Here is a 24,262-nt window from a genome sequence, read left to right on the forward strand (position 1 = left end):
CAACATTATTAAAACAAACAGCAGACAACAAAAGTGTTTAAATTTGCATACACCAGATTGTAAAAATAGGTTTTTAAATATAGTATTACAAAGTCTGATTTCTAGTTGCCAATTTGAGGACCTTGTGGAAATACTCCTTCACAATGTTGATTGCTGTATGTACTCAGCAAAATGTTTTATTATTTGATACTTATTACTTTTAAGTCATATGGTACTTCAATTTTGTTTTAAAAAGCTGATTATTTTTTATATACTTGAATAGCTGAGTTTCATTAAAAAAACACGAGAAAGTGGACTTTCTTGTGATAGAAAATCATTTATGTTAACAAAGTCTTCAGAAATGTACTGCTTTTGAATTAGTGTATTCCCGTATCCTAATTCGTCGATTTTTCCCTGTATGTAGTGACATTTACTACGTTAAATATTTTGTCACCGCAGAGCACACGTACGAGGGAAGCCGTTATGAAAGAATGTAAACAATTGTGCATTGGAAGGTAAATAGTAATAATTGATTCTTAAAAAAACAAATTCAATACACCAAATCAGTTAACAACTGTTACGAAAAAGTTAAATTAACAAAAGAGAACACATGAACAATATAACTACAAAATACATTGCTCTATCAATTCATTTAGTTACTCGTGCTCCTTGATTTTGATTTTTTATCAAGCTCACTTTCCGGTTAACTTCAGCAACACACTTGAAAGTTTATTATTTTGCAAACAACAATTACTGAATGACATATTATTTGTCCATAATGTGTTATAGGTATAAAATAAATGTAAAGAACGTGCAAAGAGGACTTAGTTTAGTATATATACATGCATTTATTCAATAATTTCCAAAACATTATAATTACAAGACTTGTTGTATATGACTTTAAAATGCATTTAAACAAATTCTTACAATGATCTGATTAGTTCCGTTTTTTTTATCTTGGCTATTGATCAAAATACTAGGTGTAATATATTACTTTAAAGGCCTTAGATTTTCGATAAATAATAAAATATATATACTAGTGTGTTTTACCTATAATAACTGGATGTACTATATTTAAATACATATATTCAGTCTTTTATAATTTAGTATGATGTTTACATGTTCGGCAAAACCAAGGTTAGATACCCGCCTAAATCAGTACAGTATCATATAAGAAAAAGTGAGAAAAAGGGATATATTCGACAGAAAAGTAAGTACAAACGAAATATTGAACGAACATATCAAAACTGGTTATCTATATAAACATTTGAATACTGAATTCATGTAAACAAAATATAACATGTATATCTATTTGTTCAACCTTTGAAGAATATATAACCACCATTCAAGAATGAAACAACTAAGTACTATACAGATTAATATAGAATGTGAGTGAGGATTTGAATAAGTAACATCAATTTTGATTTTAATGTTATACGTGAAATTTTCGATCATTTAAAATTTTAGAAACGCATCATTGCATGTGACGACTGCCATATAAATATTACATTATATTATGATAAATTACGTTTAAATGCTTTTCTTTGTAAGCAATTAATCAAAACAACAATTTAAAGACGAGTAAGTATGCATTTGGTAACCAGATATATGCGTTTAAGATCGAATGTCTTTAACAAATGCATATTGAATATCATTCGATCCTGATATGATTATATTTCCTTCTTCTGCATAAAATAGAGTATCATACCCGCAGATAAGTTGTATTTAATTTATTATACTGAATGTATTGTACATTACAACATTACAGTCATTACAAACGAAACAAACATATACAAGATGTATTTTCCTTTATCTTAACGCTGTCTATTAAAACATCATGAGGCAGAACTGTAGCACTTGGGCATTGTATCTTAAATTATCGATATATATTCGATCAATTTTTGTATAAATTATCGATTTTTGATTTGTCAGTACAAAAGAGTAACATTAAAAAAATTGTATCCCGCTGAACCGTGTGAGAGAAAAATGCTGTACGTGAAGTATAACAATATCATATAATACATTGTAAGAGAGAAAAGGGATATAATCGAGGAAAAAGAAAACAAGACATATTTGTCAAAAGTTGGTAATTAGTTATGAATAATTTAATTTCATCTCATTTACGAACTATATAAAACAAATATTTCCAAGACAACAATATCAGCGTATTTTCAATTGTTGATTGCTTGTGAACATGGATTACTATAAGAATTATCTTAAAATATAAAAGATAAATTAAAAAAAAACGTTTTACTTTATATTTATATGTTTATAATATGAAAAAATACCAAAGCACTGAATTACTAAATTATTTACATTTCTTACCAAATATAGTTTGTTTATAAAATATTATTTACTTAACATGGCGAATATAAGCTATGCTTTGAGAAGACCATAAACCCTAAGTAGTTAGTACGCATTATACCCTTTGTAAGTTAATTGATCTCTCAAACATAAATACTACGGAAAATAGAGATAAGTAAAGGCCATACGACAGGAAGAGGATGTTACTGCTGGGAAATAGGAAGTTGACAAGTGAAAGGCTAAAATGTCAAGTTTGACTCAGATCCTAGTTTGAAGTTTTCCATCCGCCTTAACATCACGAATAAGTTCCAGATAAGTATCTTACCTTTCCCTTTCGTTATTATTCCTTATTCCAGGATCACCATTATGTGACTTATCTTAAATATTTTTTAACACCTTCGCAAGTTTTTTTTTTTTGTTGCGTTTAATGTTATATATGAATCCCGATCCACATTGTTACAAAAACAAGTCTAAGTAGTGTTTACAATTGAAATATCAATGAAGAAATCAAAAGTTCCAGAATATGGCGCATTTGTTGTTGGAATCAATGTCATTCACAAAGCAAGATCATCATGGTCTTAAACAGAAAACTATGTATTTGCGATTCCCATTTTTGTAGAAAACACACTGTTTAAATAGAGTTAATAGTCGACCGTAAAGCGTAGACAAAATAAATAGTTTCGATACATTTGCAAATCTAAACTGTAAATATTTAAGCTTTTTATCTACGATTTGACATAAAAAGTAAAATCACAAAAATACTGAACTCCGAGGAAAATTCAAAAAGGAAAGTCTCTAATCAAATGGCAAATGTAAAATTCTTATAAAAAAAAATGTAGTTGCCAGTCTTGATGTACTCATATGTTAACGTGATTATCACATACTACTTTACTAGGTCTGGTATAGATAGACATCGAATGACAGAAGTTTAAGAACTTCTTTTGAAATAATAATATTTTGACTGCCGTTTATAATCAGCAAAAGGTATAATCATTTTTTTTTTATTATATTAAGGCGCAATTTAACAAAAGCTTATAGGTTGCATTTCTGAAAATATAGACAATGCAATTTTCTATAGGAACTCCCTTAATAGCTAAAACTGTACCACTTTTACTGTGAAGTTTCGTACAAAATCATATCTTAAAATGGAAAGCTCATATGCACTACTATTTTGTTTCAAAAGTCAAAATATAGGGCTGTGCGGCATATTTTTAACCTTTATAAGCCCAGAACTTCTCAAAGTTTAAACTTATATTAAAATTTTGTACTACCCCTCCCTTCACTCTGATTCCTCCTCAGAATTCCAAGCGGCCGCTGTATATGTTCATTTATACTGTTAACATTCCCAAATTATGTATCTATGAGATGAGTATCGCTTCTCTTCATGTAGACATTGACAAAGATTTTTCAAAACTGTAGTTTCGTCAACTACTATAATGGAACTGATGTTAAATAAAAAAGAAGTTTTAAATGGTGTATTGCCATCAGCAGTGTATATTTGATAAAGCGTTATTGTTTTGTCTTATTAAGAGCAAATATGAGACAATTTGAAAGACGTTCAATTATGTGTTTTTAACAAGTGGTTAAAAATTGTATTAACACTAAAAGGACTAAGTGACGATTGTACCACGAATAAGAAATTGCTTCTTTGTATATTCCTGTAGATGTTTCTTCAAAGGTAACCAACTCTAAGGTCTTTTGGTATAATGTCTGTCCTCAAATGCAGTGAGATTAATAAACAAACAATTAACAAAAATGTATGGTCTATAAATCAGTTCTTTTCTTATTACATTAAATTAAAAAGAGAGTTCGTAAACTATTTTTTGTAACTTTAACTTTATTAAAGAATCAACACTCAGATTTTTATTAATTGAGTGATACAGCTAATTGTTGTTCATGGATTACACATTCTAACATTGCAGGTGCCAATAGATCTAGCAGGCAACAAGGCATATACCGTAAAGCGGGTTATTTTCGCGGGATGTTTATTTTCGCTTATTTTGGCGGGCCAGGAGAAATCACGAAAATAAATTCCGCGAAAATTTATGCATACGTGCGATACTTTCTAAGTTAAAGTGTTTTGTAAACTATCTATTTTTCCCTTTTGACGGATCAATCAGGGTTTTTTGTTATTTTAAACAACATAAATGCCAAAGGCCATTGTTCACTGGTTATCAGGTGTTAATTAGTGTATTGGTTACATGATAAAATAAATACTAATATAAGAGTGTAAGGTACGCTGTCAGGTATTTTATCCCTATTAATTAGTGTCAAATTATATAAGAGTTGCAAGTCACTCATGATAATTTTATAATCTAATTAGTATATCAAAGGTCCGGTAAATTTCGTAACTGATCAACCGTAACATTTACAAGAAGTTTGTACACCTGTGAAAAATAACTATGTACCGGTATTCTATTGATTAACTGTATAAAAATAATCAATAAATAAATTCATGCAGGAAAAACAATCATTTAACCATAACAATAGACCCATGTTGGTCAATTTTTACAACTTTTTAACTGGAACCACTTCAGTATCCGCCAAAATATTTAATTGGGATTAAAGAATCCGCCAGAATAAAAACCGCCAAAATTTTTCGTATACTTTGTTGCCCCTAAATCGCGAAATTTTACACCCGCGAAAATAACCCGCTATACGGTATTTCAGATATTCAGTCACTTATGAATTATCAACTAGAAGGAACGACAATAAATCTTGAGATACTATCATACTAAGGAATACTAGAACTTAAACTCGTTAAGGGAGATAATCCTCTGAGTTTGTTAATCTTGAATACAAAAACAAAATAAACATATTTAAGAATGTCAGTTGATACTTTGAACCATTACCATTGATATCTAAAATAACAGTCCTGTGTTTTCAGAATATACTAGATTTCAACAGCAACAAGAGAGATAATCATCTGAACCAGTACAACCTGAATCACTGGACAGTAAGGAATACAATCTACTTTATCAGTTTATATTGAAAGAACCAAATGAAAGATAGAGAACTGTAGGCATCAATGCTAGCTGGTATTTATAATACTAGATTTATAAGACATCAAGAAAGACTATTTGGACCTTAAACTCAAAGGAACTGCTTAAGGACTAAGAAAGAAAACAAACAAGATGGCAACTGCCAATATATCACATGTTTCAGAGGAAGTAGAGAACTATTTGAGACTGCATCTGTTGCTGAACGACATTTCTACGAAGGCTGTACGGATTTTATTTGATAAAGAATTTGACCCTCACTGCTTGCACACAACAATGAAACGAGAATATAATAACTTAAAATCTAAACGTATAATTAACGCAGAGCAGCAAAAGTTACTTTTACCCTATAATGGTAAGTATTATACTTTAAATCCAGTTAACTGTTTGAATTGACGTACGTAAAATGTTTAACGAGCTTTCAAAAATAAAATTTCGGAGAAGGACTGAGACAATGAAACAGCTGGCCAACAACACTTGCGGTAATTAAATATGTTTTTCTTATTTTCGGTTATAAAATTACAAATTTAAATGTTTTTTAACGTAGAGAGTAATTGATATGAAATAGGGAGACGTTGTATTATTGTACATTAGACAACAATCCTACTCAGTCTATATAAAGAGAATTGTTTTCCCATCCACTACAGTGGTTGTTTTGGCAATTATGCGGTTTAAAATTTAGGGCTTTAAATGTTTTTTTCCAGACGATCCATTTCTTTGGAATATCATTATAGGGGAATCAATTATGTTGTGAATCTGTCTGCAATGATATTCAACGACTTGATCAGCAGTTGGTGTTGCGGCCGAACAAATATCTTGCAAATAACGTTGCGTAATCAAATTGTATTGGCATATCATTGACACTACGTATTGATCTGGTCATGGGTGGTCATTGACAAATATCGTCTTCCTGTACCGTTGTTTTCAGGACCGTAAGATGAGTTTCTGGTGTGAATTTGTTTAGCAAGAGTACATTCACGTCTTCCTTCCTGTAATATAACTATGGCCTGTATCAGATTTTCATTACTTACTCTTGGCAATATGGATTTTAAAAAATATAATAATTTAGCTTTCAAAAATTTGTTCGACTTCAATAATCCGGTATGTTCAATAACCTCAGGTAAGTCATGTAATGAATTTTTCTAAACAGAACGAAGTCTGATAAGCATAAATTGTAGTTTTGTGTGTGTTTTGTTTTAAAAGTCAGTAAGTTAGGTAATTGAAAGTAATGAACTACATTGCTTTTTATCACTGTAATTATGGCACCCTCAACGGAGTTGTGGTGAAGTATTGTTATTCTACGTTTCTTTTTTTTTTCCTTATTTTTATTCTTCTTCCACACATTTTGTCAGCGCAAGTTCTCGGAATTGAATGGACCAATGTTGATTGAACTATGCTATAATGTTGACCAGCATGTGAAGTTGTGCACCTGACTTTGGAATATGCAAGATGGCCACAGTTACCATGGAAACTAAAAAAATGTAAAAAATCCTTTTTTTCTAAGACCCAAATTTAAGAAACTTTATGGAAATGTCACCTGGTATGCCTAGATACACAGACATTATTTAGAAGTTCCAAAATGGCTGCCAATGACATAGAAACAGGGCGAGAGTTTAACATTGACCCTGTGGGAAAATACATGAAAGCTGCATTTTCTTAGAGAATATAAGTTCAAATCCAAAAATACTTTATGGATATGTAGCATGGCATGTGCCAATGTTGCATCTGTCTTTAGAATTTTGGAACTGGACACTGTTACCATGGAAACAGCAAAAATGTCGAAATCTTCAAAATGCTCCAAACTTTCTGAAAATTTACAGGAATGTTACCTGGCATGTGCAGAATTGTTATTTGATATTGGAATTTTCAAAATGGCCGCCGTTACCATGGAAACAGCAAAAATTTCAAAATAAAATAAGTACAACAATGTCCTTTTCAAGGATTTAAGATGACTTCAAAGTTGACGTCCTTTTTTTGAAACTGCTGAATTCCCTCTAAATTCACGTTACAAGACGTTGTATTGACGGTTTAATCGTATTTGATATTTCACCACATAGAAAACCCGAAAGTCTATGAAAACGCATACCGTACAGTAGAAAATCCGATAATAAACCTTCAATATTGCATCACTAAACCGTTGTGTAATGTATAAGACAAAGCACCAAACTCAAAGCTAATAAATTGAGAGGGAAAATATCGTTATTTTTCATTAGTCATTTTTGTGTTCTTGATATAGTTTTTCCTTATTTATTCTACATGAAAATTTGATAGGAACGGAGTATTGTTTCCTCGGTAAGGCCTTAACTGACATGATATTCATTGTCAGTTTTCTGATATTTATTTGTCCTAAACATATATGCAATGTCAAGTTTGTAGACTTTATTTCTCAATTTAGTTTTCTGAGATGTCAACACCAAACGATATGTCCTTCTTCTGTTGTGATAAATGAATAAATGATGTTTGGTGTACATGTGCAATGATATTTGTGTTTCTCATTTTTGTCCAATATAAAAGTTCATATGTCACTTCAGTTATTTTACAATGATTTCAAAATGAAAAGGTATGATTTCTTATGGTGTACGCTTAAAGAGGTATGTATCAGAGCTTATGATATGGCTTGCTTTTGTATCATCATTCGTGACTTTTGTATTTCATGATGAACACGAGGCTCTAGCCGTTTGGTAATGCATTGTTGCCATTCAAGCAATTTCTATTAAGGCACTACATAAAACTGCATGTATTTCCCTTGAAAAATGCTAATTTAATTTTAGCTTAAAAACTGTCTTTCTACAAATTCTAATTAGTGCTGATTAAGGACCATACTTGCATTCTGAATGCATGATTCTAAATTGGACAGGACCATATTGTAATTAAGCCAAGAGTTCCAAATGGTGAAGTTGAAAACATCCCTTCGTAAATTTTACGGACGCCATCACGAGTTGGTTGACCGTTATGAAATAACCGTTTCACAGATGATATCGGATATGTTCCTTATGTCGTAACTACAATATCCTTCCCTTTTCACAAATGTGACTTACCGAATTAGACTATTTACCGGATTTGTAATAACATAAGCAACACGACGGGTGCCACATATGGAGCAGGATCTGCTTACCCTTCCGGAGCACCTGAGATCACCCCCAGTTTTTGGTGGGGTTCGTTGCTTAGTCTTTAGTTTTCTATGTTGTGTCATCTGTAATATTATTTGTCTGTTTGTCTTTTTATTTTTGGCCATGGCGTTGTCAGTTTGTTTTCGATCTATGAGTTTGACTGTCCCTCTGGTATCTTTCGTCCCTCTTTGATTATACAAACCTCGTATTGTCATACAGAAAATGATTCCTATCTTTTATGAATGTCTGTTAATTACAGGATGCATCTCAATTTTCATCTACAGATATACTATCGATTATAAATTGAAATTAACACATGTTTGATTTATAGAAAACGTAAATTTAGTTTACCTAAATAACATATTCACAGATGTTCCCAACTCTGAGAACTTTGATGTCGCATTAATGGTATTACTTATCAGAAACCTGACAAGTTTGCAACAACCTGCAAATGGATATGACCACTTACCTTCACCAAATGATGTAAACAGTACTGATGACTTGGCAAGAATCAAATACTACAGAAACAAGATAGCTCACCAAAAAGATGAGAAGATAGATTCAGCTTTCTTCATTGATGCGTGGGAAGATATCAGTGGGGTAAGAATATGAGTTTTTACCTAAGGTAATTGTTGGGATAGGAGTATCATTTATATAAAAATTAGAATTTGGATATGCTTGCCAATGAGACACCTATCCTCCAAATTTGAAATGTATTGTATGTAAACAATTTTAGGCAACCGTACGATCTTGAACAATGAGAAAAACGCATACCGTACAGTCCGCTATAAAAAGGCCCTTATATGAAAAATGGGAAATTTTCAATTGAAAAAACAAACGGCAGAATGTTAAACAAAAGAATTTACGAAAAACAAAACACGACATACACGAATCAACGGCAACCGCTGAACTACTTGTATATGTGATGAGTGTATTTACAACCACTGGGTCGAAGACTCTGCTAGTGGAGTTTTTCTTCCGAGGGTATCACCAGCCCAGTAGGCAGCACTTCTGTGTTGACATGAATTATCATTGATATGGTCATTGTTATTAATTAAAAGTTGAAAATACTTTGGATTTCCGAAATACCAAGGATTTTCTACCCGAGGAAAAGATTACCTTAGCTGTATTTGGCAAAACGTTTAGAAATTGTGGGTCCTCAATGCTCTTCAACTTTGGCTTTTTAAATTTTTTTCATTCGAGCGTCACTGATGAGTCCTTTGTAGACGAAACGCGCGTCTGGCATACAAAATTTCAATCCTTGTATCTATGATGAATTCATCTACAGGGTCTTGACTTGAGACAGGCACTTAAAAAAATATGTCGGGATTACACATGTTTGTGAGCGCTTAACCCTACCATAGCCTTGGAAGGTGGTGTTACAGAACAGCATAAGAGAAAACTGTAAACATCAGTTGCATTGGGTTTAACACAAAAAGATCGGTACGCGGTACAAACAAAACTAAGATTAAAAAAATAATAGACACAAAGCACCCAAATAAGAGTACTCAAAGTTACTAAAAGTTTGTTGAAAACCAATTACTGCTAATAAATAAAGCATGTTTTCACAGACTAAACTAACTTGATTGTCACCTAAAAATGGTATCGTTAGTGTAATAATTATCAAATTTTGGTACAGAACATAATATAATAACCAACCTTTTTTTCAAATACCAGAAACATGAAACTGAAGGTTGCATCTCGAATGGTCCGTTATAAAACTCATGATAATAGCAGAAATTGTACATTCAAGGCAAGTCATTAACGACAGTGGAACAATGTTTTCGAATACATTATAAACTCTTAATTGATAATGCATCTTTGCCTTGTCTTCAACAAAACTGGCAGACTAGGGGACATAGAAATGCTTAATCTGGCGACAGAAACAGCGAAAAATTAATTTCAGAAAGAAGAAGACAGAGAAACTCAAAATCCTGTTTGCATATGCCTTATGTTCTGAAGGTTATTATATGTCCCTTGTTTTTGACCTCATCTTCATTGGTTTGCAACTGTTTTAATCTATATTGTTTATCACAAGATTTTTCACTTATAATTGATGCATCATCAAGGCTCATCTGAATCCTCAAGTAGTGGATCAATGCTCAACGTTAAGTTATCTTGGTTAAAATTTAATTTACACCTATTAAAACAGTATTCAAAGATTTAATTACAGTGTTGAATAGGTAACCTTTTAGAATAAGTTTATTTAATGTAAGATATTTGGTTTTTTTTAAATAAAGTTGCACAGAAAAGAAATTCAAGTTAATGCTATGAACAGATCAGTTTTTTTTTTTATCTTTCCGTGACTTTTTTCAATGTCTTTAACGAAAATGTATATTCGAGATCGTAAATGATTTGCACATATCTCTTTTAGCTCAATACTATAACTTATGTATGAATCGGGTACACCCTTTTGCATTCATACGTGTGTTACAAAATATATTCAACAGTTTTGTGATTTAAACGTATAAAACAAAATCAAATAACATATCACATCTCTTCACGTTCCATTATTTGTTTACTTTCAGGCTTTCTCTCTATTTCTAACATTAAAAATGCACATTACTTAAAAGACTAAATTATGGGCTAAATGAAATACCTTTTAAGTTTGTAATTTGTCATCATAACATAGTAGGTATGTTCAATTTACAAAGTATCAGATAAAAGCCGAATTATATGCAAATCTACTCTTTTCATTAATAAATGCCTCTACCCCTTGAGACGCAAAATCTGACACCCCGAGCGACTCATTGTATTTTGATGAAAAATTAGTTTTAAACTCAATATTTATTTTACTTAGAAGCTGGCATCTGGTTAAATTCAATAACAGGAATTTATTTATATATAAATCATACGGGTAAAAATCTTCAAAAGTAGTTTTATATCCTGAAACTGGCATATGAAGCCTCAAAATCTGCAACACGGAAAACTAGGGAGAGGTGTTTGAGAAAACAGATCACTGAAAACGTCTGCTTCTGCTTGCTGGAAATAGATTATGGTTCGTTTCCTTCCGTGCAATACGTTTTTTGGTACTAACAATTCTCCAAAAAGAAATTTTGATACTTGAATTTACCTTGATCGTTTTTCTCTGCTTCAAAACTGCCACCCCGTGTCAAACATAGCCGACACCCCGCATGTGGCGTTCTACATGGTGATACTAGTGATTTTGCAATAATGTCACGTCTACTTATTTTCATAAGGGACTGAAAATGTTGAGTCAGATCAATTTTTCTAAGATACTTCTGTTCATGAGTGGAAGGTCAAATGAACTATTCTTATCACTTGACGTACGTTGTCTACTTCGCCTGTCGTTGTCGTCTTCGCCTTTCGTCGTCGCCTTGTCGTTTTCTCCTGTCGTCGTTCATAAACGTTTACAAATAAAAAATGTTGTTCTTTAAATTACTCAGCCAACTGACACAAAATAGTTTACATCATGTGTGTGGTGATTCTGACTGACAATCAAAATTGTTGACATGGCTAGAAATTGAACATACCGGTAAAAAAGGTTTTGTCTACTATCTTGAATGTCGCCATTGAAATAGAAAACCTGAAAGAGTAAGAAATGTAAAAAAGACTACCTTTTGTCTTCTTTCACCAAAGCTGTCGACGACTCTTACAGAGATTTATTGTCTTTTTTTTGTCATTACTTTACTATAATCTTTAAATCTTTAATATATAAAGACAATTAACAATTACCGGTAAGACAAGATTTACATATACATAAGTGTGACCGAGATCGTGGATTGACTCCTGATATAAGTGTGTGCCCTTTAAATGATGATTATGTATTAGCAATGTTTTTCGTTTTTGCTTAGTATCTTTTATAACTATAATAAGTTATCGGAAACTGCAACAACCACAATTCATCAACATGAAAAAAATATGTTGCTGTTCCTGTGGACAAAGCTTCAAACAATATTGTTTGTGTATGTAAATCCTTTTACTGTGAGCGTTTTATCAAAGAATTAGGAAAACATGAACACTCGGGTAATCCCATGTACATAAACGTAACCTTTGATAAAGATGAGATCTTGGCAAACCAAAAATCCTGCATGGCCTCATTGAATATTTCAATGAACAACAAATTTGAAGAAATTGTTTTAAATTGATACTTTAAAAAGAGGGACGAAAGATACCAGAGGGACTTAAACTTCACAAAGCTCTGTACAAATAAAAAATACAAACAACGGTACATTGCCGGCTTATCTGCATGTTCTACAAAGAAATTGTCCATTTGATTAACTAAAATTGTGTCTGCCTTAAAAGCGGGATTACAGAAATACTGTGATACTGTTTACTCGCATATTGGCATTAACCATATGTTGTTTCTTAAGAACTGAAAAGAACTTCTGGAACATTCTTAATCTCGATCATTTTCTGAAATAAATTCAATTAAAACCTTCAATTTTTCCACCCTTTTTACCACCATACAACATGAAAAATAAAAAATCTGTCATAAAGAAATAATCCACAATGCTTTCCTCCATAAAAATGGTACCATACGTGGCAAACTTAATGTTTTTGGATATAATTCGACATATTTTGCTAAAATCAAACCCGAAATAAAACATCCTACACCGAAGAACAAGTGATCAGTATGCTTGAGTTTTCGTATTGACAATATATTCGTTGTAGCACGTTGTCGGCGTTTCAATTAAAACAAACTGTGCACCTCTTCTGGCCAACCTTTTCTTATTTTCATATGAGTCGGGAAAAAAAACAAGATGATCAAAGACCCTAGATTATTTAATTTCACACACAGGTATATTGATGATGTTCTTTCCATTAACAATCCAAGTTTATATATCAATATATCCTCCTGAAATAGAGATTAAAGAAATTACAGATACAGCTTCCTCTGCATCATTTGTAGACACTTACTTCGAATTTGACAATAGTGGTTATCTCTGTACCAAATATATGACAAACGGCACGACACGATTTCAATTTTTCCTCAGCTTAGCACATGTAGCAGTAACATTACAAGTTCACCTGCGTATGGAGTGTATATTTCTTAACCAATACGACTTTCAAGAGCTTGCAACTTGTACTTAGATTTTGTAAAACGTCGGTGTCTGTGCCAAAACTTACTGAACCAGCCAAGGTTTGTCATAGAACGTCTCGTCCTTTTTCTAAAAAAAAATCATCCGAAAGACCTAATAGATAAATATTCAGTGTCTACTTCACAAATAACACAAGGTGATCTTGAGATATAGATTATAGGTGCTGAAGTTGTGTATCTTTTTATTTTACTTTAGATTCTACTTTTGTTGTCTTCTTGCTATTATATTTCTTTTGGTTGTATGACTCTTTACGTGACTCGGTATTTATGCATCCCACCATTTGTGAGGTGTGATTCAAAAGGTTTTTGACAGTGTTGTTTCTATTTTGTTTACCATTGTATTTAAATTTACATAATTTTTACTTTATCGAGAAAGCGTTTACTATTAACTTTATCTACAATTTTTTTGGTTACATCATTGTCTAATTTACGTCACTGATGAGTCATTGTAGACGATCGTGCGTCTGGCGTAAAACTTTTGGTCTTGGCATCTATAATTAGTTTTTAGTATTTACTACACCTTTTTTGTTGGCGTCTTAGTAAGATTAATATTTATGTTTGTTTGATTTTTTTAAGTCAGTTGTGTTGTATGTCTGTGATGTATGTCTACACAGTTTTGACTAATGCATCTCTGTTGTCACATTAACCTATTATGTCTGCTTGGGTTGCTTACCCAAATTTGTCAATATAACGAAACTATAAACAGCTATCATATAAGTGGGTGGTTTAGCTTACAATAAGACAGGTTTAACCCATCGTTTTCTTCAACAAATGTCAGGAATATGACAGATGTATTCAAGTCGTTCCATTGGTTGATAAGGTTTGATTGTTCACTTTGTATGGCCTTCCCCCTTTTTGAATATACATTTGTACCTAGGAGTTCGATATTTTTAAACTTCTGTGCTTATTGACTGAATGAGACGTTAGTTCTCTCTTTTAAGATTCACAGAGGAAAAAGAGTAGAAAGAGCTGAATAAATGCTAATTGGAATACATGTGCTTTATATTTGCATATGTCTGTTATCCAATTCATCATATTAATGTTTCACTGACTACTTAAAGGATAAGGAGTTTTAATGCTGCGCCTATCATAGAAGGGAACACACTGCTCTGCGTTCGTCTGTTCTACTTTGTGTTCGTTTGTCCCTTATTGTGCCTAAGTGTCTGGTTAAGATAGTTTACCTATAGAAAATGTAATCCCATCATTTTGAAACTAAGCACACATGTTCATTGTGTTATGAACTTTTTATACTATATGAATTTCAATATTGAATTTGATTTGACGATTCGTTGACCATGATAATCTGACTATGTGGAATCAGTTCATTCCTACAACTATTGGTGTTTAACGACCTTGACTATCAATGAGGGTATCGTACGGTTCATTCCTGATCTAAAGTATAGTTTTAATGAAGTTTACCATCAAATCATAGTCACATTAATTCTTAAACTGTTCACTGAACATCGATATTTAAGTATTTAGTCAACAATAATTTACATGTCGTATCATACAATGATTGTATGGTGTTCAAGTTTGGTAAATAGTCTTCTAATGACTTTGATCTTCTCGTCAGGTTTATTGGTCACTCTTCAGTTCTGTGACAATGTCTTATTTTAGAAAATATAAAAACTTTCAAAGAAACATGTACATGGTTAACAATATTATACACCTAAGCGCATCTCTTCTGGTAATTCTTGTCAGTGGCACTTTCATCAAAACGCTAAGAATACTAATGAAGCACGATACTAATGAGCACTGCAAACCAAAAAGAACAACCTAACTTTTTCGAATGATTTTAACATGTTATGAAAATAAAACTTACAAGAAAAGACCGCATCAGTGACATTTTTTGTCAGCTAAAAATGATAACTACTAAAAAGTAAAATTCCAGCTATATTGGGTATATAGAATAATTCTAAGGTGTAAATGTCGGTAGGACAGGGCTTATCTGATTTTGACCTTCTTTCCTTAATCATTTGAAATATCAAATTCATAATATATAGTAAGACCTTAGTCTAAAAGGGTATTCACTGTTTTAAACTTTTGGAATTATTTCTTAAAGGAAATGAATCTTTCTCATGTATACCTCTGATTTTTTTTTTATTTTACTTTTGGTTCTCTTAGGTTTTATACGCTCGTCAACTTTGTGTTAAAGTTTTGTATTGGTTTGTTTTTTGTTTTTCCTCTAGCGTAGATTAAGACATATTAATGACACAGTGAACATATGGTGAAGTGATTTGGCCCCGTAATGCAATTTCAATATAAATGTGATTACATTTAAAATACATCAGAAGATCAAGTGAGACATTTCAGCTTATAGACTCTTAGGCTGTTATTTATAACATATATGTTATGTTTGATGTACGTGTTTTCAGTACACGGTTGAGGAAATGTAGATACAAATTCTTACTTTGTGTAGAACTGCACTGATTCTAAAAAAACAACACACCGACGTTATTACTTTATTTTCAAAGATATTATCAAAATCCTGTGTTTTTTAAACAATTACACTATTGTTTCAGGTTAGAGTGAAGGTTTGCGCCTATTAAAACGTTTAAACCCGCTGCATTTGTTTGCACCTGTCCTTAGTCAGGAACTTGATGTTCAGTGGTTGTCGTTTGTTGATGTGGTTCATAAGTGTTTCTCGTTTCTCGTTTTTATTTAGATTAGACCGTTGGTTTTTCTGTGTGAATGGTTTTACACTAGTCATTTTGGGGGCCCGTTATAGCTTGCTGTTCGGTGTGAGCCAAGGCTTCGTTTTGAAGGCCGCACTTTGACGTATAATGGTTGACTTTTACAAATTGTGACTTGGATGGAGAGTTGTCTCATTGGCGCTCATACCACATCTTCTTATATCTAAAACTACTGTCGCCTTAATTGATATTAATGGTACACGAAATTCATCAACTATATTATATGTATCGATGTAATATGCATCTCAATGTGTACGGACAGTTAAGTTTAATAAACTGTTGCCACCTGTTCATGTTTAAATTTTGAACTATAGGCTGTAGGAAGACTAAGTGGTCATTATATGGATGAGGAGTGTAAAGATCTTAGAACGAAACATTTAGACCAGTCGACAGTACCTTGGAATATAAGAGGTAAAGCCAGAACATAAAACATTTAAAATAATCCAAAGTAATTTGAGAAAAAACTATGAGTATCTTGTCCCAGAGTAGACTTCCATGCTAAATTGAATGGAAAAGCAGAAATCTAATTCTGCAACGGTACTCTTTACCATCAAGGTCATGTGTTGTTTCAGATTTGTTTTGTTTTATCTTAATTTTTACTGCAATAAACATTCCAAAAAGAAAAAAATAAGTTTCTGAATTCTAAACTTATATGTGTTTGAACCAAATATATATTATGCAAAATAATGACAAATCACCAAATGCAGGTCAAGTTAATATTCGCTTTTGCTGCAAATACCGAAATAATTTCCCCCCCGTAAAATGACGAAAATGATTGAAACTGTTTCAACATAGTACGGAAGAAAATTACTTACCATGAAATGTTGTTCAATTTTAAAATGTCATTGTTCCGTCAGTTACCATTAAAGTAATAGCCCTATATTTCTCTTAATTTGATCTGCCCCTGAAATGATTTTTAAAGGAAAATTTTGTTCTGTGGTTTCAGCTTACTTAGGTAAAAAAAAACAGAAAAGATACCAAAGGGGCATTCTAAAATCATAACCCAATAAAAGTGACAACATGATGACAGAAAAAAAAAAAAACACCGAAAGGACAAATAACAATAACAAAACATTAAGTAAAAAACCCTATAATTAGCAACACGAACCCAATAAAATACTGGGTGAGCAATTGAATCCCGACATGTGGCACCCGTCATGTTCCTCAGAAAATGACTTTTTTGTATTAGCAACATTACAGCTAAAAACACATTGTCTATACTGAGGTGAATTATGTTATTTATGGTTATCATTGGTTATATACCTATGTAGAGTTATTTCCTCTTAGAACGACAGGTCAATCGTTTGAAGGAACAACCTGGACGATACCAAGTTTCAATGAAATGTGCTTCAAGGCATAAAATAATGTGTCGGGTCATTTTTTTCTTTCCTGATAAAAATGCAAACTACAGATTACTAAAACATTTAATCCGTGTGTTGTTGCCAATTGGGTGTTATTGTACAATTTTCAATCTTTAACACTTTTAAAATTTTAAGTCAGGAATAATTCTTTCCTCCCTGTATTAGGCTGAGACTAGTACCCTTTACTCAATTAAATGACAAAACTAGTCCTATTTTCTCTAGGGGAACAGCAGCATTCTTTATGGGGGGATGTAATAATATTTCATCCTGATTTTCAATTTCGTGAAGAAAAATATGTATTGCCAGCGAAAGAGAGAAAACAGACATTCTGAAAAGTTCGATAAAAATTGTGGAAAAAATAATTTGCTTTTCCGCGATAAAAATGTCATGAAACAAGAGAAAAAAAAACTCAGCACCCATTTATATAGATCATATAATAAATTACTTACAAAGTGACTTGTATTTTTCGTAAATATTAACAATTCAGTTGTCTCTTGCTTCATGCAATAACTATACCATTTATATTGTAACTTGACAGTGATTTCTATCGTTAACACATGATCTAGATTAATTAATTCATTAAAAAAATGAGCCATAGGGCGTTGTTATACCTTAACGCTTACAAAAAGAATATCCAACTTCAATGTGAACGGTAAAAAAGGAAACAATTCCTGAAAATCTTTGCAGAAAATTATATTTTTTTACGGTATATAAGTCAAATAATGCCTATTTTAAAGTGTTTCTTGCTTTTTAACACACCATGTGGTGTGTTATACGCCAAGAAACACCTTAAAATATGCCTTATCTATGACTTAACAAGACCATTCCAAAATTATGGAGATACAATGTCGAGTGTAATGTTTACAGTCCCTTTTTTTCTTATAACCTGTGAATTAGATAGAAATAAATTAGTTATCACATCTTTTCTATTTGCTGCACCTATGCATCTTTGTTTGGAATGATACATTTAAGAGTCCCTGAATAAAATATATGCAAAAGAAAATATATGGAATTTCGCTATCATGTCGGAAATGATGAGCGATCTTCAAACTTAAGGCTTCACAGTTTTAAAATGAATTTTGCTAAAGAATCAAAAGCCATCTGGAGACCAATATTCCATACTCAACAAAGTGCCGACAAGGTGTGATTTTGTTTGATTAGTTTATTTTAAGATCTCAATCCTATTCTTTTTGAAATCGTAATTAGTGAATTAAAAGTAAAATACATAACAATCAGGATAGGAAAAGTACTTCAGTCAGAAATAGCATAATAAGGAATAACAAAAGTACCAATTAAACAATAATAAACTAAACAGTATCAAACAATGGTCACAGTTACTTAAAACATGTTCAAAGTACTTGATGTTTTAACAATCATGCTGACTCACGATCTATTATCGGAGACAAAATTTCATAGACGATTTTAATCTGAAAGCTCAGTGTTTTGGCTCACACGAACGACAAATAAAATTCAATTCTTTACCTGATAAACAAACCTCCTGAGAGGGTGAAAACTGAAAAATACAAAATAAGCAATACTTTACTAACAATTAGTATTGTAAAAATACAGCATATACAATACACAATAAACTGTCAAAAAATCAAAACAAACATTTTCTTTTAAAACCATATTTTCTGTTACATGAAGTGTTTAATACCAGATCTTGTAACAAATGCTTGTCTCTTTATCATATTTTTAGTCTGAACAATATAAACGTTCACAATAAAAGTAATTAATTAATTTATATACACGTTTACAGCAAAAACAATAACACATCACTGGTTGTTACTGACAAAAACAGTCGCCTTTTAGAGCAAATAATGTGTGTGATTTTCAAATAAACAAACACCACAAAGTCTACGCTTTTCTAGAGAAAATACCCTAATCACAGTAAACAGTATATTAAGCTCATTTACATTAATTTTAAGATTTCATGTGAGTGCAACGCAAACGGTCTTTGCTTTCGCTCCAGGTATTCGGACACCACAATGACAACACCAAGAACCAATAAATTAAACTAAAGACAGGTTTAATAAACATAGAAATGACAAGAGGTGACGATTGCGCCAAGCAATGTATTCGCTCATATAACAAATAACCAAGATTCATAAAACAGTTTCATATTTAATAGACAAGACAATAATACACACATATCGCGGTATATCCATAGGAAATTTTAATCCTAATATATCAATACATTTTCGAACCTCACCTTGTATGATGAGACGGAGCGATGCATTTGCAGTGAAAAATATCCATAATAAATTAACAAAGTACAAGGAAAGTGTTTAGCCTTAGTGCTATCCAATTGATTGAAATAAATAGATTCACCCACTAGAATTTTAGACGTGTCTATTTACTTGAAATATTAAAAGCTGTACAAAATTCGTCCTTAACAAAAACTAAATTAATCAATCAAGTTCGTGACGTCGCACCTTGCGAGATAAAATAAATATACCCACTGGTTCCCACTGACTTTGTACGACTCGAACATGAACCTCGTAATTCCATGTACCATGAATCAAAGTCTGTCCAGTAAAACAAAACAACATCGCATTAAATCTATTCCCGTTAAATACTCGGTCCAACCAGAGCAATGTCTGAAACACATTTTTCAATAGCATTGACCAGTTCAAGACCTTAAAAAAGCAGGCGATAATACAAAATTCAATTCCAGAGTAAGGCTCGAACAATTCCGAAGATTGACGACCGTTACTCTAAAATATCCCTCGGATTAACCATCTTTCTCAATATCGCTACCAGAATGTACCCTATTTCTTTATAGACCCGAAATCATAAAAATATCCAACTAGTGTACAATTTGTTTGGAACGGAAACGTAAATTAAACATTTAGAAATGTTTGACTCTAAAACCAAAGAATATATCAAATGTAAAGAAATAAATATTTAAGTCAAACATTGAAAATAAATAAAATGAAATCTAAAGTACAACTTACCAGTACGAAAGTTTTCCCCAATCTAAAGAAATATTGTCCAGACAAGGTTTAATTATCCAAGTCTGGACATTGAGTCTCAAGCAGGAGAAAAACGATCCCCGTGAAAAGTGACGGACAAACCTAGTAATATATAATATCTAAAAATAGAAAAAGAGTATTTACGATGACCCATTAACGTTACAGAAGACTGTACGATTACCAAGTTAAAACAGCTTCGTGTAACCGGACCAAAAAAATAGAATGTTTGTCACCTGAACTGTATGACTTAAAAAGATTATTCCTGTCTGACAAAACTTATACATATTTAAACAAAAGTATACTGCATGTTAACTTACGCTTTGGTGTCTGAAGTTACAAAATTTCAAGGGATTTCTTCAACAATTGAGCTTTGACAAATTGGCTAACATGCCGGATTTAATCATGAGTGAATAAAACATGTAAAAGAAATCGAAGATGGAAAAATTATGTATAATTTCCGGAAACACGACACTCAGAAAAAAAACACAAGAAGACATGTTCTGCAGTACAAAGAACAATACCGACAGACATTCAATTCGAAAAAAAACTTTAACTTCTGCTTCAAACTATGATTAACGTCGTAATTATAAAAACAAAATTCAACAAGACGATTTGAAACGCTCGCTTTTTTGTTTAGTTTTTGTGGAGTGAATTGTATATCGCTCTTGATTTTCTAGATACACTCGCCTTTTTTTATTTTTGGATAGCATGATCACAAAGTATGGTAAAAAAAGCTAATTAGAGAAAATTATCTTCAAAATATAATTTTAATTGGCAAAATAGTTTCGTGTTACTCAATGAAAATGACCCATAGCATTGATGCATTTATATTTCAGAACAAAACAGTCAGATATTGAAACAGTGGCAGAAGAATGATGTTAACTTTGTAGAGACGAAAGCTTCAACACATGTGCTTAAATGTATCAAAGAAAATAGTTGCGTAACTATTATTGCTAGTTCTGGAGTTGGAAAGACAGCAACCCTTCAGCATGTCGTATTAAAAATGGCAGATGAAGGGTATGATGCACTACTAGTAACCAATCCACAAGACATCATTAGATTTTATTATCCAAATCGGAAGGCTTTGTACGTTATTGATGACTTCTGTGGGACATATTCGATAAATGAGACTGACCTTAAGAACTGGGATTCGGTCATGAAACGTATTAAAGAACTTATTGAATACAAACACATAAAAATTATCGTGGCCTGTCGATTACAAGTGTACCTAGATGAAAAGTTTGAATCACTGTCGGTTTTCAAAATCAACGTATGTAACTTGTTGTCAGAAGACTTGTGCTTATCATCTACAGAAAAGAAATCAATAGCAGCAATATATTTAAAAACAGAAGCCTCCTGTATTATTAACTATATTGATTTACATAATTGTTTTCCACTTATGTGCAAAATGTATCATGATAATCCTGAACGCAATATATCAGATTTTTTTCAGAATCCATTTTCTGCGTATGAAGTAGAGATGGAACAAATTAGGATAAAGGGATGTCTAGGTAAATTCTGTGCTTTGTCATTGTGTGTCATGTTCAACAATGAGTTAGAGGAGGAAGTGTTCACAGAAGATAGAAATACAGAAATAAGAACCATCATAGAAAACACATGCAAAGCATGTAGACTAGAAAAAGGAACAACAGGATTTACCTTATTGAAAGAACTCGATTCTCTTGAACATACTTTTATCAAAAAAATAGGCGGGGCTTACAAAACTATAAATGATAAGCTTTTTGATTTTTTATCAAACTATTTTGGAAAATATATGATTCAAACTTTGATTAAGAATGGGCATAGTGACCTCATCAAGGAACGATTTGTATTCGAAAGAGAAGACGGAATGGACCAGTTCATCACTGTTGTTCCATTTGAATATCATGACACTTACATACAGAGGATAATTGATGACTGGTCTAATGGTAAAGTGGTAACAGTGTTCTGTAATAAAAATATGTATACACCAAAGTTTAGACAGATATTACATTGTTATCTGAAAACACTTGATAAAACATACCAAAGACAATTAGCACAAACTCGCGATAGCAATAATAGCGATACTGTACTAGTACAGTGTTGTCTAAAAGGTGATATTTCTTTAATGCAGTGGTGTTGTGATCATGGTGTTGATGTCAACCTGTGTAGGCATGATGGTATGACTCCACTTTATTTATCATCAAAGGAAGGCAATACTCAAGTAGTGAAGTTGTTATTGGATAATAGAGCAACCATTAATAAGTGTATAAATAATAAAGCATCCCCTTTATTTGTTGCTTGTCAGAAAGGATACATCGAAACGGTTCAAATGTTACTAGACAACCAGGCAGACATTAATAAGTGTACGAATGATGAAATGTCTCCTCTGTTTATTGCATGTCAGAATAGTCATTTAGATATTGTGAAATCTTTATTGGACAACAAAGCAAGCATAAATAAGTGTATGTATACCGGTGCATCTCCACTGTTCGTTGCTTGTCAGAATGGAAATTCCGATATAGCAAAGCTGTTACTTGACAATGATGCAAACATCGATAAGTGTATGAATGAGGAAGTATCTCCCCTGTATATTGCTTGTCAAGAAGGGTATGCTGATATAGTACAGCTATTAATGAATAATAATGCTGACATTAATAAGTGTATGGATGATGAAACATCCCCCTTGTACATTGCTTGTCAAAATAATCATTTACAAATAGTACAGCTGTTACTTGCTAGCAAGTCTGACATTGATGAGTGTTTGTATTCCAAAGTTTCTCCGTTATTCATTGCTTGTCTGAAAGGGTATCATGATATAGTGAAATTGTTGCTGCTAAACATTACAGACATAAATATATGTATGAACAATATAGCATCTCCTCTCTATATTGCTTGTCAAAATAATCATTTACAAATAGTTAAGATTTTATTGGACCACAAGGCAGAAATTGATACAAGTATGCATTATGAAGCGTCTCCTCTGTTCATTGCTTGCCAGAGGGGATATACAGACATAGTACAACTGTTACTGAACAACAACGCAGACTCAAATAAGTGTATTAGCGGTAATGCTTCGCCTCTGTATATTGCCTGTCAAAACAATCATATTAAAATAGCAAAACTGTTACTAGGCAACAATGCAGATATAAATAGATGTTTAAGTGATGGAACATCTCCTCTATTCACTGCCTGTCAGAACAATTGTGTAGATATAGTTAAGTTGTTATTATACCACAATGCGGATGTTAATAAGAGTACGACAGACGATGTATCTCCTCTGTTTATTGCGTGCCAGAAAGGATTTGAAGAAGTAGTACAGTTGTTACTTGACAACCAGTTGGAGATTGACAAATGTACTAGTAATGAAATATCTCCTCTATTTATTTCCTGCCAGAATAAATATGTAGATATAGTTAAGCTGTTAGTAGACAACAACGCAGACGTTAATAAGTGTACGAAAGATGATAAATCTCCACTGTTTATTGCTTGTCATAACGGATGTAAAGATATAGTACAGATTTTACTGGACAACAATGCAAACATTGATAAGAGAATGAAAAATGAAATATCTCCTCTGTTTATTGCTTGCCAGAACAAACATGCAGATATAGTAAAACTATTAATAGACAACAGGGCAGATATAAATACATTTGTGAATGTTGAACTATCTCCCCTGTTTATTGCATGTCAACAGGGGTGTACAGATATAGTGCAGCTATTACTTGACAACAAAGCAGACATCAATCAATGTATGAAGGATAAAATAACTCCCCTGTTTATTGCGTGAAAGGATATAA

At 32.2% G+C, this 24,262-nt stretch overlaps 1 protein-coding gene across 3 annotated transcripts in view; it reads left to right on the forward strand.

The window, feature by feature from the left end:
• LOC127720620 (ankyrin-1-like) overlaps nt 1-24,252 on the forward strand; it is a 47,364-nt gene extending 23,112 nt beyond the window's left edge. The window contains exons 1-6 of one of the 3 annotated variants that reach the window (XM_052227304.1): nt 161-494; nt 1,087-1,189; nt 5,171-5,637; nt 8,763-8,992; nt 16,462-16,558; nt 21,320-24,252. In XM_052227304.1, the coding sequence (XP_052083264.1) occupies nt 5,418-5,637; nt 8,763-8,992; nt 16,462-16,558; nt 21,320-24,252 (3,480 nt within the window). In that variant the 5' untranslated portion in view covers nt 161-494; nt 1,087-1,189; nt 5,171-5,417. Of the gene's footprint in view, nt 1-160; nt 495-935; nt 1,190-5,170; nt 5,638-8,762; nt 8,993-16,461; nt 16,559-21,319 lie in introns of those variants that run through there. The other 2 variants (XM_052227303.1, XM_052227305.1) reach the window with 2 other exon arrangements.
• Nucleotides 24,253-24,262: the final 10 nt, after the last annotated feature.

This window comes from Mytilus californianus, unplaced genomic scaffold (assembly GCF_021869535.1).
Source record: "Mytilus californianus isolate M0D057914Y unplaced genomic scaffold, xbMytCali1.0.p SCAF_11, whole genome shotgun sequence".
NCBI classification, from domain to species: domain Eukaryota; kingdom Metazoa; phylum Mollusca; class Bivalvia; order Mytilida; family Mytilidae; genus Mytilus; species Mytilus californianus.